At 29.8% G+C, this 17,403-nt stretch overlaps 1 protein-coding gene across 1 annotated transcript; it reads right to left on the minus strand.

Annotated features, from left to right (window-relative positions):
* Window positions 1–5,768: 5,768 nt before the first annotated feature.
* LOC129920582 (plasminogen activator inhibitor 1 RNA-binding protein-like) lies at window positions 5,769–17,039 on the minus strand. Its single transcript, XM_056001950.1, has 5 exons — window positions 16,383–17,039; window positions 6,661–7,056; window positions 6,385–6,596; window positions 5,982–6,314; window positions 5,769–5,917 (listed from the first exon to the last, which is right to left on the minus strand). Exons 1-5 carry the CDS (start codon window positions 16,831–16,833, stop codon window positions 5,831–5,833), a joined length of 1,479 nt encoding a protein of 492 aa, XP_055857925.1. The 5' UTR covers window positions 16,834–17,039; the 3' UTR covers window positions 5,769–5,830.
* Between the last annotated feature and the right edge of the window lie 364 nt (window positions 17,040–17,403).

Below are 17,403 nucleotides of genomic sequence, written 5' to 3' on the forward strand. Positions count from 1 at the left end.
TTTTCGATTTTATTATTAACTATAATATTTTATTTCCAACAAAACTAAAAAAATATAAATTTTCAATCAAACAATCATGAATTTCACATAATGAAAAATTAAGCATAGGAACATAATTAATTTAATTTCCAACTTTAAATAATATTGAAAAACGTAGAAATTTGTTAATTAATGATTAAAAAATTTAGTATTATGATACTGAAGGTGTGAATTGTGTGGGAGCGACGGGAGGTGCAGGGATTTTGCGGAAAAAAGTCCAAAATTTAAAGTTCCTCGGAGAATATTTTCAATAGTATTTCTAAATTCTAGAATAAAATCTGAATCAAAATCAGAAATTATAACTAAAATCGGACTTGTAGTTTACTTTTTAGAGCTTTGTTAAAAGACAAGTTGAAAATACCCTGAAATTAAAGTTGTGTAATTTTTTTAGCTTGAGTCGACTCATACACTTTTATTTTTCCGTAGAAGCCATCATTTGTCTATTGTAAATCGAAGAAATTATTAATTTTAAAGATGTTAATTATTTTATATAATTATTTAAAGAAAAGAGAACAAAATGGCTTGATTTTTCCATATTTTTGTATATATAATTTTAGCTACACTTGCCTACAGTTAGAGACTATTAAAAACATTTTCCTTATGAAATTACCTTTCGATAAAGGCCAAATTTGGGTGCCACCAGGTGCCACTGCGTTTTTTATTGGCAATTGAAAACTTCATTTGGTCGCAAAAATGATTTTCTTAAAAATTACTTAAAATAACAACAAAAATATTAAAAATCAATGGTAACACTTACAGATATAAATTAATTTTTTAAAAGCCAGAATATTACGCTTAATTTGAAATTAGGTTCTTTAAGTTAATTGTTTTTGAAATAATCGATTTCAAAGTCAAAATTTTGAAAAAAAAAATTTAAAAAAAAACACATCCAATACTATTTTTGTCAAGACTGGGGATTTGAATTCAAATTGAATGATGAAGAAAACTGCCTTAATTAATATCTTACCAAACACTGGAAACCATATGTTTCTATGCCTTCTAGTTTTCGAGATAATTAAATAATAAAAAATCTCCTTTTTGTCAGACTTTTGTTTTTTTTTTTGGCTGCAAGCTTGAAATTTTTATCCGAAAAGACAAATAGAGAAAATAAAATTAATTCGCAACACATTTTTTTACAAATCTATTACAATAAAATTACATTTGATTATTTTACCTTGGCTCAGAAAAATTAATTATCGTTATATGTAACTGAAATGAATGTAGGTACATAATATATTGAAAACTATTCAAATTAAATACGAATGAAAAGGGATTATGCGTCTTATTATTATACATTTTATTAATAATGGGAAGCTAATGGAATGTCTAAAGATTTAAATTGAAATTATTATTGAAAAATACAGATCATCTGACCCCTTCTTTTATTAAGAAGAATCAGAGTCATTTAATTGAGGAAGAAATGGCTCTCTTAAAGAATAAACTTTTGAAAAATTTGTATAAAATATGAAAAAAGTGTTTTTTTATAATTTTTAACTACACCTAATTCAGGTTTTTTATTTTGCTTGGACGTGGACCTCAACAACAGTACCTTCTATGAGTTATTCTTTTCCATTTAATGTAGTAAAAATCGGTAAGGTGGTTTCAATAATACAAAAAAAAAAATTTTTAAATGCTTTAAGTACCTACAAGTAAATTGTGAATCGGAATTCTTTATTACTCTCACAAATTTTTTAAAAGGGCGTGGCAGTGGGCGGAAATGAAAAATAATAATTTCTTACGAAGTAAACTTCATCCAAATCTATTCAGTGGTTCAGTTTTTATTTAATTTTTTCTGCACTCCCATACAAATTTCCCCAGTGTGCGGCGCGAGGCGGACGCGTTAGCACGTCGCGTTGGCCCACACGCCGCACCGCGCCGCCCTGCACCACCCCCAACCTATTTACACACTTTAAAGCTATTTACAACCACTGCCACTGCTTTTCGAAGTATAATAAAAATGCATCAAATATACATTTGGTTTGCATTTTTGACTAGTTAGAGAAGCATACACGGTGTTTATCTGTTTAGTTGCAATGAACTTTATTTCGACTTTCTTTCCCAGATTTTCTATATTGTTATCATTTAATTTCTATCTCTTATTTCCATTTTTCTTGGAATACAAAATTTCTGCTTTGTAACCATTTTGATGTTCGACATAATTTCTCATTTTATTCGACGTAATTACTCATTGGTACGGAAATAAAGTCTACTATGAAAAAAGGTAAAATTCGACTTTATTTCAATTCACAATTTTTGCTTTATGATGGACTAATTAAAACTCTTTGTTGTAAATAAAATCTGGAGCCACACATTTTATCTCCTCCAGAACTTTCCTCCACAATACTGACTTCGATTTTCTGTCTCCAATAAATTCACCTTCATATTTTAATCTGGTTTATATTAGTAGTTTAATTTGTGCGCTGGTAAAATATTCCCTGAATTCATCAAATTAATTAATTTATAAACAATTTATAATTTAATTAAATACTTTTCATTTTCCTTTTCGCCCATTTTTACTCCAAATCGCGTCGGCATCAACAACTTATCAAGAAATATCTTGATGCTTTTTTGTTTCATATTTGCGCATCAGTTTATCCATCTTTGCAATAATGAACCTTAATTCACGGTACCTAATTCAGCGCCTAGAATTCCTGGAATTGTTTAGTTTTCAGTTATGAATAGAACCATGAAGCAAATCTTTCGCGAAAACGTTTGTTCACTTATGCGATACAGATTTTCACCCTAGACTATAATTGTATCCAAGAGAAAGAAGTCTTTTTATTTTGTTTGAATTTACACTTAAATATTGCCAGTGAAAAGTTTTCCCAGCTTAAAACTCATAAAAAGGCTGAGAGCTCTATTATGACTCGCGAGTCGAACGTTATCGCTTATTAAAGCTGTCTAATAACGAACCTGTCACAAAAACTTGATGCATTTTGTTATCTAGCACCTAAGAATAAGAAGTAGAGGAATGGGTGTTTGAAGAAACCAGTGCGACATTTTTTTCATTTTTACAAAGTTGTGTTAATTACACAAACACATATGCATTGAACCAGGGACACAATATTTATGGTTTTTTAAAAATTAAATAAAAATAAAATATTGGCATTTAAACATTAACCACATTGGCTTAAAAGTGTAAAAGTGAACATTTTCAAACGTATTTCTGTATGAAAAACCTAAAAAATGATGCAGAAAGCTTAATTTTTTGGTCTAAAAAACAATTTATATAATCTTTTTCACAAAAAACTTGCGCTAGCGAGCAAAAAAATAACAAATGGAACGAATAATTTCACATAACAAATTTTATTAATTTTACAGACTTCCAAAAAGGAGGAGGTGTTCAATTAATCTGTATTTTTTTTTATGTTTGTTACCTCATAACTTTAGACAAAGTGAACCAAATTTGATAATTGTTTTTGGATAGTTATGGCTATAGAAACTATGAGAAAAACCAAAAAACCCAGTTTTGATCCATGGTAATCGGTTTTGTTTTTTTGTTAAAAATTATTATTATGACTTAATTGTACCTGAAACCAATTCTAAATTATTCTACGATAATCTATTTATATGAATACATTCATTTTACATACATTTACTCACCTGTGAAAGGAAAGGGTCTCTCACCCAACAATTCATTATTGTTTTTTTTTTTTAACAACTAAGTCTTATTTTCTCACTTTTTAATTCTATAAAAGTTCTTGCAATTGTGTAAAAGAATGTTTTTAAATGGTTTTTGAATTTGAATTGGTTTTAATTCTATCACACATCAGAATGGCTCGAATGACAGCTTTGGTTTTATTTTTGACAGTTTTCATGCCAAGCTATAATACACTATAAATGTGATATTGGGTGTATATGGGGTGAAATGGGTTAAGGTGATAGTTGATTGTCACTTTTGACCATCATTGTATATATATTTACATATTACTATCATGAAGTGAAACGATCTCAGGAACTCTGCTGGTAACTTAAAAAAGCAGAATTTGTATGAAATAAATACACTGAGCGCCACCTCAAAATAGTGGTGACTTGAATTAATACTAAATTCGACTTCATGATAGTACTATAGAAATATATATGTATACCATGTTGACCATCACTGTTGTTGCTCTGAGTAAAGTGATCACCAAAACCCTTCAAGTGCAGACATTTTGATGAGCATTCGACTTACATGTTGGAGACCGAGGTTCGATCCCTACCGGTGCCGTTTTTTTTTTTTTATTTCTTAATCAATATTAAATATTTTATATTTTTTCGTCACAAGGAACCATATTTTTCTCAACGAACTAAAATGTTCGTATTAGTTTAGAATATAATGTAGTTCGCCGTTGAGGATTTCAATCAAAATAGAAAGTGAATGTGACACCTAAATAGCATAAGTATTTATTGTGATGATCAACAATCAACAATCACCTTAGCCGATTCCACTCTTGTACTTCTTATTCTTAGTCTGGCACTAAAATCTAAGCATTTTAGACTCTTGTTGGCAGTGTTATGGAATCACTTATTTACACCAATTAAAATTCTGAATTATTTTGTATTGTTTTTATTTCATCATCATCGAGAGGCATTACAATTTAAGTTCTTGTTTTTTATTTTTTTTTTTTTTTTGTTTATTTATTTTCTTGTTTTTCTGTTTACTTAAAATAATAATAATTAATTAATTAATAAGATGTAAATATGCAATATATGTGTAAGTATATAGTGAAATACACATATCGACAAGTTGTTGTTTATATTTTTTTTTTCTTTTTAAATGTTTTCTTCTTCCTTCCTTCTTCTTGTCTTGTTTCAATGTTTTTCAATAAATTTTGTTCTCAATTTTTTGAAAATGTTCCTTTTGTTTATATTATACAATCTTTTCAAGTGATAAAATCTCTTGAAAGAAAATAAAAAGTAGAGGCTAAATGTATATCCTCATTTAAAAAAAAAAATTCGGGGATTAAAGTTTTCATCTGTAGCAATGTACTTTATCTATGTAGTGTTTTTCCATGTTCCAAAAACTGTTTTTTTTTCAAAACAAGAAATTATTTTTTTTGTTCCTCAATGCAGTTTTTTTTTTTTGTTGTTTTTTTTATTATTAATTAAGTAACAATTTCTATTATTTGTTGTTTTACCATAAAATGTGCGTTCAAATTGTTGATGTTTCTTTAATAAATATGGAACGACACATAAGAGATAAGAATTCTCTTAATATTGTGTAACTGAAAAATATCTATAAAAAATGAAGCTTCGATGTACCCGCTGTCTATAACGAAATAGAAAAAAAAAAGAACAACTAGTCTCAAAGAGCAATAAAAAAAAATCAGGATCATACATTACATATGTATTTATGTTATATATAGATACATTCAAATGCAAATTCAAAATTATTTATGATGGTTGAACACTTAAATGCACACATATTTTCTCCAAATTTATGTAAGATTTATAAATATGCTCATGTAATGTATTTCAATTTTTTTTTTTTTTTAATTCATAAACTTTAGTATACAAATAAGCATATCTACATGTAGGTATATAAGGATTTTGTATATTAGATGCATGAGTTTTGTTTTTTTTTTTTTTTTTCTTTGTTTATAAGGATATGTATAAAATAAACATAAGAAACTAAATACAAAAAAGAAGACATTTTTGTATTGAAACATTGATACAAACATTGTTGTTTCAGTGTTTGTAGGTGTTTTTGTCGTTCTTTTGTGGTTGGTTTTAGGTTTTCTTTTAAATTTTGTTTTTTTTGCTGGGGTTTTGTTTTAAAATTTTGTTTTGTATGTTCTTATAAAGATTTTTAGCTTAAGGTTGGGAACTGACGTTCGTCATCAACCTTTGGTGCATGTTGGCCTCCACGTTGTTGTTTATCCATACCACCGCCCTCCTGGAAAAGATAAAAAAGATTGATAAGATCAAACTTTAAAAAAGAAAAAGTTAAAATTATTTACCCTTCTGGGATTTTCATTTCTTGGTCGACCGACATTAACGCGTGGACCTTCTGGACGACCACCACCAAGTGGAGCAACAGGGGCACCAACTCCACTAGCGCCGCCAGCGTTTCCACTACCAACACCACCACTACCGCCACCACCACCACCACCAACTGGACGCTCAGCGCCACCAGTTGGTCTGGATCCACGTCCACGACCACGTCCCATTCCACCACCACCCCGACGACCGTCGTTGAAGTGGAATTGAATATCTAAAACACGTTGCAAACGCCCAACACGCTGTGGATACATTGATGGATCATATTCAAGTTCTTCTTCGCTATCTCCTTCCTATTTTTTTTTTTAGAAATTTTTAATTAGATTTCAGAGTTTTATTAAATTTCAAACCGAATAAACTAACCTTCTTTTTATTGTTCAAGGCAATCATTTTTTTCCATTGTGTAACATCTTCACCTTCGCCAGCTTTACGAATATTGAATTGAGGTTTGGCTCGTTGTTGTCTTTGTGCCTTCCATTCATCAAGGGTCAATTCTTTGGTTTCTTCTTCGATAGAAGCATTTTGTTCTGCTGCTGTTTGATCATTTCCTGATTCTTCTTTGTCGGTAAGTCCAGCTTAAAGGCAAAATAAAATTATAAAAAAAAAGAAGAACATTTAAGAAAATTGGTGAGCTCATACCTTCGTCATTGGATTTATTAATATCTTCGATGTCTTGTTTAACTGAACCCCAATTATGTGCACCAGCTCCATCGCGTTTATCAACAGCCTTAACTCCAGTCTTATCTGAACCAGATTGACGATCAAATTCACGTTTACCACCGCGTACATTACCGCTACCGTCAGCTCCACTACGATTGCGTGGTGGTCCATTGAAGCGCTGGTTATTTTGGCGTATGCGTTGTTGTTGTTGTTGATTTTGTTGTAATGAATCATTGTTGTATTCTCCAATTCCACCAGCATTACCACCTAACGATCCAGAAACACCATTTTCACGATTACGACGATTGTTACGTTGTTCTCGTGATTCACCATTTTGAGGCTTGGAAGTACTATTGCGGTTTTGTGATGCTGGCCCTTTAAAATGGGTAAACAATAAATTAGAAAATCTTATAACTCAAACAAAATTTTAGTAAATATTTTGCACCCTAGAATTTATAATATGAAATTAATGAGAAATAGCGATAGTAGAAGTTACAAAACTTGGACAAACGACTAGTTTCGTTCAAGAGGTCGCAGTTCTGGCTTCAAAGAACTAAATACATAGCTGTTTAACCCTCTGTAGGCACACCTCTTTTTTGTACATCATACATATCGACGGTTAAACTTCATAACCTCGTAAGTCTTTTTTGATTTTTTTTTAAATCGAAAAAAAAACTCTTAAAACCATTTAAAAAAATGAAAGAAATAACAAAAATTGTTTTTTTTTTAAACTCAAATCAACTATATTTTTATTTCTTTCATTTTTAAAAAATTATTTTAAGAGGTTTTTTTCGATTTCTAAAAAAAAAGCCAAAAACGACTTACGAGGTTATGAAGTTTAACCGTCGATGTATGAAAATGATGTAGATTGTAGAATTTTCCGAGAAATTTGAATATTTTATTCCCAAAACCTAAAAAAAATATATTCACTATTATAGTAAAGAGACTTTTTTGTGAACAATTTTTTGTTGAAATATCGTATTTATTTCCAAAAAGTATAACTATTTGAAATAAGAACATAAGATAATGAAACTTATTGGAAAATGAAGAAAAATGATTATGAAAACATACAAATAATTCCGTTATTTTAATTGCATCGTAAGTTGTATGAACGGAATAAGTCTATTTTGCAAAGTTGTTGGGAAAACGCAAAAAAACGGAATAGCTTTTATATTTTACTGTTTTTAGATGTTCTCGAGATTATGCGGATTTGAGTCGAATGAGACACATTTTTATTTCAATTGGTTTTTGGTTGACAAGAGTATAACGATTTAAAAATGTTGGACTTATTCCGTTCTTACAACTTATCGTTTGAAATTCAACCTAAAAGCCAAATTTTGAATTAAATAAACTTATAATTTATTTAAAACAAAGGTTTAAATGATAACAATACATGAACTATTAATAGAGTTTGAGTAATCAAACATCACATACGAAAATAGTAAAACAAAAAATTTTAGTTTGGTTTCTTTTTAACTTGAGTAAAACAAAATATGGGAAAATAAAGATATGTTCGAATGGTCATTCTAAGGTTAATTTTCAATGAAAAAACTTTTTGAGTCCAGCATTTTGAAGGAAATTTAATCTTCTGTTTTTATTTAGCGCAATGCATATGACTATCTCCGTCCGAAAAAAAACCGTTAAAAAAGCAAAGAAAAAACTCAAAAAATCGTTTTTCTTTACTTTTCATGTTTGTTTGGACTGTTTTTGTATGGAATTTTTTTTTTTTTTAATTTTTAAAAAACATTTTTTTCGATATTAAATTTGATTCTCTACAAGTTTAAAAATCAATATATCAAAATTATGCTTTGTTTACGAGATATATTGCACCCCTATCTTCATTCAATAGCACTCCGCGGTTTTATCTTCTCTTATAACCCATTCAACGTTTTCTGTTATTGAAATCCGTGAACATCTTAGTTAACACATATACAAAAGCCTGAAATCGTGGATTTATTCTGTTCTTCAAACTAATAAAATTTTTTAACCTCTGTAACTTCGACACTCAAAATAATTTTTTTGTTTTTTTTTTCAACTTAGAAGATGTGTCTACGCCTAAAGATGCCATTTGCACCAAAATGGCAATTTCGGAAAAAGATGGACTTATTCCGTTCTTACAACTGACGATTCAATTACAGTTAACATATGTATTTTTAATAGCTGCTTGAAAGGTGATTTTATTAGAAACGTGAAAAATTACGTTTTGTATAAAATTTATGGAGAATTATAAAAATATGACTTATGTGTACCCCACAAATCATACCGGTCCTCCATTTTTATTACTAAAATAAATGAAAAAAAGTCGTTTGATTTTTTTCAATATTGGAACAGCTCATTCTACGTACTCGTACACGATGTAATTTTTTTTTTAATTTACGGTTATATTTATAAAATTTGACCATTTGTGACACAGTGTTTTACGGTCGCAATGAAACATCGTAGTGCATTTTTTTTTACACTACGGTTCATTGAATTGGGGTCATGTAAATTTTTTTAGTATTTAGTTGGGCAAAAAAGTGATATTTGCTTTAAAACTGATGCAGCTGAGGTAAAAGGTTTTGTAGCAAAAGAAAAAATTGAGAGGTCACAGGGTGAACATTTTTTCTATTTTTTTCGAATGCCCATAACTCAAAAAAAAATATATGGCTGCGATTTTTGTAATTATTTTTCTGGTAACTGTCACCACCTACCCAATCTCCCGTTTTCGTTTCGACGTAAAATTTTGCGACACCCTGTATATTATAAGGGAGCGTATCGGATTCCCGCTTTTTAAATTCTCGTTTTTCGAAAATCCCGTAAAAAATTTTCAAAATCTCGCCTACTACGGATACGGTTTTTTTAAATTCCGTCTTCTGAAATCCCGCTTATTTAAAATCCCGATCAATTATAATCCCGCATTTTAAAATCCCGTTTAATCCTGTTTTTTTTTACTGAACAAATGCTTAATGCATAAATAAAAAAAATCATGAGAAATAGACAAAAAATTAGTAAAACTGACAGATTATAGCCCACAGATTATGTACTATGTACCTACAACCCATTATGAACACGGTATTTCATTTATAAATTAAAAACATAAAATGATTACAACCTTAAATTGAGTTCACAAGTAAAAGAAATTTCATTTAATTAAATAACAAAACTGTTGAAATGCATCCAAATATAAGTTGAAATATAATTAAATTGTGATCATTTTATGTTATTATAAATCTATGGGATTATCAAGATTTGATTGTTCTTCTAAAACTTTAAAGTAAATATTAGTTTGTTAATTGATTTCTTTTTAATATTACATTCTTTTCTTTTTTATATTTTTTCTATATATTATATTTTTTCGTAAAAGGTTATAATTAAATTCGTTTAGAAAAATCTCTCATTTTTTAATTTGTTTTAATTTTTTACCATCCCGATTTTGCAATCAAAACTAGTTGTTTAGTTTTAAAATCGCGCGATTAAAAAAAAAACAACTAGTTTTGATTGCAAAATCGGGATAATAAAAAAACTGGATTATAAAAATCGGGATTATAAGAAACGGGATTACAAAAACCGGGATTATAAAAAAAGCGGGATTATAAAAAGCGGGATTATGAAAAACAGGATTTAAAAATCGGGATTTTAAAAAAACAGGAATATAAAAAGCGGGATATCGAACCCAACCCATATTATAATTTGCGAATTTCAAAAAGAAAATTCCTAAACTTTTTGAATGTACATTTTAGACACACGCGTGCGAATTTTTACGATATGATTGCTGAGGTTTACTCTCAAATTGAATAAAATTACTTGCTGGTTACTTGGCAAAAGAAGATATGAAAAACCCGGTTTATTTTCTTGTATTAAAAATTCGGCGTGCTCTGCGCACGTGGGTTCTAGTCCTGTTCTCGTCTAATAATTTATAAAATTTAAGTATTTATTTAATGTATTTTGTACTAAAATAACCAAACAAATAAACTTCACAAAACAATGAAAATATGAGTTTTGATAATATTTTGTCCAAAAATTGCAAATTAATTGGAAAATGCAATATTTCACAAAGAGAAAATGTAAATGAGTGAAATGCAGAACACTTAATTTCAATTAAGAAAAGGGTCAAAATCATGGAGGTGGGAAATTTCGAGAACCTTAAAAAATTAACTTTGTTTTATGATAAAAATTTCATGCTCAAATGTTCGCTTTAACTAAAATTTGTCGGTTCATGAACGGGCAGAGCACAAAAATGTATATTTTTCAATTTACCGCAAAACCTCATAAATTAGTACTAGAAAAACGTTCCTCGAAATGAAGTATTATCAATGTACATGATGTATCATTTTATTAAGATAGTAGGTCTTAAATAAATCAAATACATATGTACCTATAACTTTATTTCTTGGTTCAGAGACTAATTTCTAAAAAAAAAAAAATGCTTTTATGCATGTCCGAAATACTTTGGCAATAAACAAATTTTTCTTTTGTTTTTTGGTAACATTTTTGATAATATTACAGCCATACTTAGATAGAATACTGATTAAAAATACTCAAAAAATGCAAAATTATGAGTGTCAGACTACATTATTTATTCACATTCTGAGAGCTTTCCCGGAAAAAAGGTTCCCGGAAATGACGTTTTTACCTTAAATTATTATTTTTTATATCACAAAGTAAAGCAAAATATTTTTGAAATTATATTATAGTCGCCTCGATTTTAGGTCTAAATGATGAGTGATAAATCTAATATCAATTTTAAAAACAGCTTACAGCACCATTTTTCCGGTAGATGATTAAAATATTGACACTTTAAGAAATGTTGGTACAACTTGGTACAATGGTACAACTTGGGACAACTTTCATTACTGTATAAAAAATAACACAATATAATTTTTTGTAAAAGATGTACAAATTTATAAAGAGTATTGTGTATAAGTGGTGTAAGGAAAAGAAACACTTAAAAATAATTGATTTTAATGTGTTTTCTTAAGTCATTTGAATATTAGTTTTTGAATTATGGACATGTCCGAGAACGCTGTTTTTGAAAATTTTCTAAAAGAAACATATATATGCCTAGATGCGTGCCTACTATTTTAATTGGTAAATGCGAAAAAAAAACTTAAATAAAATGTTATTTTGATTTTTTTTAAATGCCTGGACATCGAATTTCCCACCTCCATGATTTTGACAAAAAAAAAAGTGAAATGCAGAACATGGGCGCATATTCTTAATCACACGGTAATTAAAAATTTAAATAATAAAAACGATAGATTTGGACTCAACAGAGAAATGATACCTCAATCAATCGAAATCATCGGTCCGGTTCTTATGAAATTGATAAACACTTCGCTGGAAAATAATAATGTAAATTTCCTGCAACATTGAAGGAATCGCTGGTTGTTCCAGTTGAAAAGATTAGTTATACAAATAAATGTGAAAAATTTAGACCAGTGAATATGTTGCCAAATGTGTGAAAAGGTGTTGGAACAAAAATTGTTTGCCGAACAATTTCAAAATTACTTGGAGGATAATAGTTTGTTGATTGAAGAACAATCGGGATCTTTTTTTTTGTTTTCATTTTAAATCGGGATTTAGGAGAGGTCATTCATGTGAGACTGCGATTAATGTTGTTGTGTGGAAATGGAAAAGACAAATTGACTGTGGAAATTCGGTGATAGCTTTGTTTTTGGACTTAAAAAGAGCGTTTGAAACTATTGACAGAAATATATTGATAAGAAAACTATGGTTGTATGGTGTGCGTGAGCGTGAAATAGAATGGTTTAAATCTTATTTAACAAATAGAAATCAAAGAACTAAAGTAAATAACGAAATATATAATCTAATCCGTAATGATCTGGGTGTACCCCAGGGTTCAGTGTTGGGGGTATTTCTTTTCCTTTTGTATATGAATAACTTTAAAAAATGTCTCAAATATTGTAGTATTAAGCTTTTTGCGGATGACAGTCTTAGTTATTTTTGTGCAAATGATAGTGAAAGAATGTACGAGAGACTGAATGAGGACTTGAGAAGAGTTGATATTTGATTAAAAATGAACAAACTAAAGGTGAATGTGAGCAAGACTTAATGTATGAAATTTAGGGTAAGCAATGATATTGACGTGTGTATGGATGGTGTGTCGTTGAGCTGTGTTGAGAGTATAAAGTAATTGGGTGTTATTATTGATGATAAACTTAATTTCAAGGAACATGCGAGTCGTATTTGTTTAAAAATCTCCAAGAAAACATATTTTTTGAGTAGAATACGAAAAAATTTAACATTTGATGCTTCTGTTCTTTTGTATAAAACCCTGGTTAAACCACACTTCGATTGTTGCTCTACTCTGATGTTCGATTCGAATGCTGATGTTAAATTGAGACTCCAAAGACTACAAAACAAAGGTATGAGAATAATCTTAAAGATGAATATTATTTACACTCCTGTTAGTGCTATGCTTGAATGCTTGAAGTGGATGAGTGTTAAACGAATGCTACCGGAATATATCTCGGATGGAATCTTAGAAGCAGCAGAAGTTCAACCGTACAGTCTACGGAATAGTAACGATGCCAGAACGCTGTCGTTTAACCAAAACACAAAATTCCATTATGTATGACGGAATTAATTATTTTAACAACCTCCCGACCGTTATAAAGAGTGAAAACAGAATAATCGAATTACAAAAAAAAGCTTAATATCACGTGGTAAAAATACAAAAAATACAATTTACATGACAATATGCAATCGTTTATTTTAAAGTTATATAACTAATAATCTTTGTTTCTTTCATTACTTACAGTACCTTGCCATATTATTAGGCCCAAGCGAAAAAAAAATACAATTTTTCGGTTCAGTTTTTGTCGAAATATCTTGAATTTTTTTGTCCCATTTACTTGCACATATCATGTAGATACGGATTGACTTGAAAAAAAGTTTAAAAATTCATACTTTTTGATAAAAATAACGTACAAAAGGGGATAAGCTCCAAAAAACGTACCCTGTGGAATTCACACCCGGATAATTACCAGACCGGCCCAATACTTAATTTCTTGTACCGAGGAATAACGTGACATTCTTAACTTTATTGCAAGGACCCAATCTTGCATAAATATAGAAGCTCTGATCGTCTGAAAAGTAAAAAATGTTCTTAGATTTGGGGTAGTTTTTTTCTTTTTTATAAGACCAGACGAGCACAGCTATTCAAAGTACCTACATTATTCCAATAAAAAAAACATCCTCTGGTCATTATTGGCTGTTGTACTATCTCAGGGATAGGATGAAGTTCTTTTTATATTGTGGAAAACGCCATAACTGCAGACCAACACAAAAAGTAGCTTGGGAACGTTTTGATTCTACGATTTCGGAATAGGCTCGAACCTCTAAGCTTTTATATTTATGCAAGATTGGGTCCTTGCCATAAAGTTAAGAATGTCACGTTATTCCTCGGTACAAGAAATTAAGTATTGGGCCGGTCTGGTAATTATCCGGGTGTGAATTCCACAGGGTACGTTTTTTGGAGCTTATCCCCTTTTGTACGTTATTTTTATCAAAAAGTATGAATTTTTAAACTTTTTTTCAAGTCAATTCGTATCTACATGATATGTGCAAGTAAATGGGACAAAAAAATTCAAGATATTTCGACAAAAACTGAACCGAAAAATTGTATTTTTTTTCGCTTGGGCCTAATAATATGGCAAGGTACTGTAATCTAGGGCTAGGGATTTAAATAGATCCCAATCTTACAAACATTATGAAGATGGGTACTCTTGGCTTTAGCCAGGATGGTATGCAAAAACTCTATTATCAATCTACTTATTAATACGCAACTTTTGATTCCTCTTACGTTATAAACAAAACTCGCAAAAAAATTTTGCCCCATACATGAATGGTTTAAAAGACGGTGTAATATGAAACTGGACATCCGGGTCTGAACACCCCGAGGACAACCTAGTCAGCAGACTTTTTAAATTAAGTTTATCCATGTATAATATTTATTTATATTTTATAACTTAGTCATTGTATAAGGTTAGGCCTCCTCTGTACCAACAAAATTTTGTATCTATCAATGTATCTTAGACATAATTTAATTTTAAGTCAATTGTAAAATAACAAGTTCAATAAAAACAAAATTGAAAAAAAAAAACGGTGTAATATGAGCCTTTTCGCTAGCTACTACGCCTTATTTCAGAAATACATACAGAATTATAAATTATGATTGTTTGTATTTCGTTTAAATAAATAAATAAAAATATTTTTTTGAAATGAGTTTAAAATTTTGGGTAATTGATGCCAATAATTTTTCTTTTATCAATTATCAAAAAAAAATAAACAAAATAAAGTTAAATAAATAAAAAAAAAGTAAAATAAATAAATATTAAGTAGGTATTTGTGTTAGTTTGAAAAGTTAAGTAGGTACCTATTCTAAGTAAGTTTTATCATAAAGAACTACGCAAAACAATTCGAATACTAAAATATACCAACTTCATCAAATTTCACAGAGTACAACTACGGTCATTAAAAATGCCTTACAAAAAAAAAAAAAAAAAAAAACGTGGTGGACATTCTGACGTTTTGCTACAGTTTATGACATTTGAAACGAGTTTCAAAACTAAGTTATTCTATGCCAATAAAAAAAGGCAACTTTTTTACTATGGTTAATAATTTCTTATTTCATATATTTTCTATTTTTCAATATTTCTTATTAACAATATACCTAAAAATTGTTTAAAAAAAAAAAAGTCCAGTCGAGAATAATTTCTTTCTTTTTATTTTTCTTTTTATTATATTTAATTTTTTTTTTTTGCAGAAATCTACAACATGTCTCTCTACTCTATCTACATTAATTTTATATTCCCCTCTCCTTCTTTCATACACCCTTAGAATAGAATCATTTTGGTTTAATTTTGTATCCCACAACGCAGAACGCAAAACGCACATGGTTATCATCATCATCTCCTCGAGAGAACATAAAAATGCTGTTTATATATCCATATAAATCTTTTTATATATATAAACTTCATATACATATACATTTATCTATGTAATGGATATATATATATTAGATGGAAATGTTTTAATTAATTTGTTAAGAACCGAAATTTTAACATTCCATACAAATAATATAATCGATAAAAAAAAAAATGATGGGGTTGTTTGTTTTTTTTTTGTCTCCTACATGGATTTTTTTTGATTGCCCAAAAAGAAACAAAAATTTAAACAAGCATGGAACGAGATTTGTTACAGTTCAAGGTGAACAAAGCTTTAAGTATATGCACCAAAGGCACACTACTACTAACCAAGGGCATTACTAGGAGCAGGAGCAATATAAAAGTTAATTGCAAATATTTGGGCATTTTCAGAATTAATGCCCCCATGCATCTTTGGAAAACAAGAAGAAGAAAAGTAATACAGAAAGAATTCGTGGGTTCTTCTTATTGATAACGACGCGTTTGTTCATGTTTTATATATTTTTTTTTTTTTTGTTAAATGAACCATTTTAAAGTTGCAAATTGTTTTTTTTTTTGCGAGTACAAATGAAAAAAAAAAAAAAACGATAACAAAATGAATGAAAGATAGAAAGGGACAGAATGAATATAAGATATGTAAGGGCGGTTCAATAGCAAGGTGTGTGTGAGAATGAAGAAGAATACGAATACGATCTTTATGCAAAAAGTTAGAAATTAAATAAAATTTTTTAGAAAAAAAAAATACATGTTAGATATATCGAATTAATTTCTTACCATTAAAATTATCTCTGTTAGTGCGATTTGAATTTTGATTATTGTTGCTCAATTGTTGTTGATTGGATTTGTTGGATTTGCTTAGACCACCACTACCACCCCCACCGCCAGCTGAAGCTGAAGCAGTATTATTTCCAGAAGCAGCATTGGATTTGCGATTATTAAAATCCACATTTTTATTCATGGCAAATGATTTATTTTCTTTTTCGGATGAGTTTTTCTTTGAACTATCATTGGCAGATGAAGCATTTTGTTTATTTGTGTTGTTAGTTTGTCCTTTGTTTGATGTAGTGACAGCAGTTGGAGGTGCTGTTACTGCAGCACCACCACCAGCAGCAGCAGCAGCAGCAGCTGGTTGCTTAACCTTTTTCTTGATAATATTATCTAATGGATCACTAACATCGTCGTCCATGAATAATAATTCATAACGATTCTTGCCCGAATTATCCATGTTTATAAATATGGATAGTTTAATTTAATTTCGCACAAACGATGACAGGTGATTTAATCGGATTTAAAATTTTCTTTCGGGAAAAATTTTTGTCAGCAGAGCAACAAAACCACACGGCGATTTGAGTTTGAGAGACCACCAACCAGAGAAACAGGAAAACGAAATTACTCTGGTGTAGTGCTGTAGGGCTGTTGCCGTCGTTTCGTCTGTGCGCGTTATATGGTGTGGTGAAGGTGAGATGAGTGGTTTGTCGAATAGAGGAAGAACAAGGAAAGGTATATATAGATTATAGGTTTAGATTGTTGACTCTTTCTTATTGAACTATGTTTGTTCTTTTCTATACAATCATGAAACTGGTATGGATATAGGTTTTCCTTGTCTCGCATAGAACCGCTAACTCGTTTTATAAGAATCTAGTACTTTTATTTTTTTTAAATTAAAGGTGTGCTCACAACGAATTTACCACAAGAGGTATCTATGACCCTCCAAGCAAACGAGTCCGAATCGGCTCCTAAGTGAGTCCGATCTCGACTACGAAACGGATCCCACGGCGTCGGCTCAAATTAGTAT

Source organism: Episyrphus balteatus, chromosome X, assembly GCF_945859705.1.
Source record: "Episyrphus balteatus chromosome X, idEpiBalt1.1, whole genome shotgun sequence".
Classification (NCBI taxonomy): domain Eukaryota; kingdom Metazoa; phylum Arthropoda; class Insecta; order Diptera; family Syrphidae; genus Episyrphus; species Episyrphus balteatus.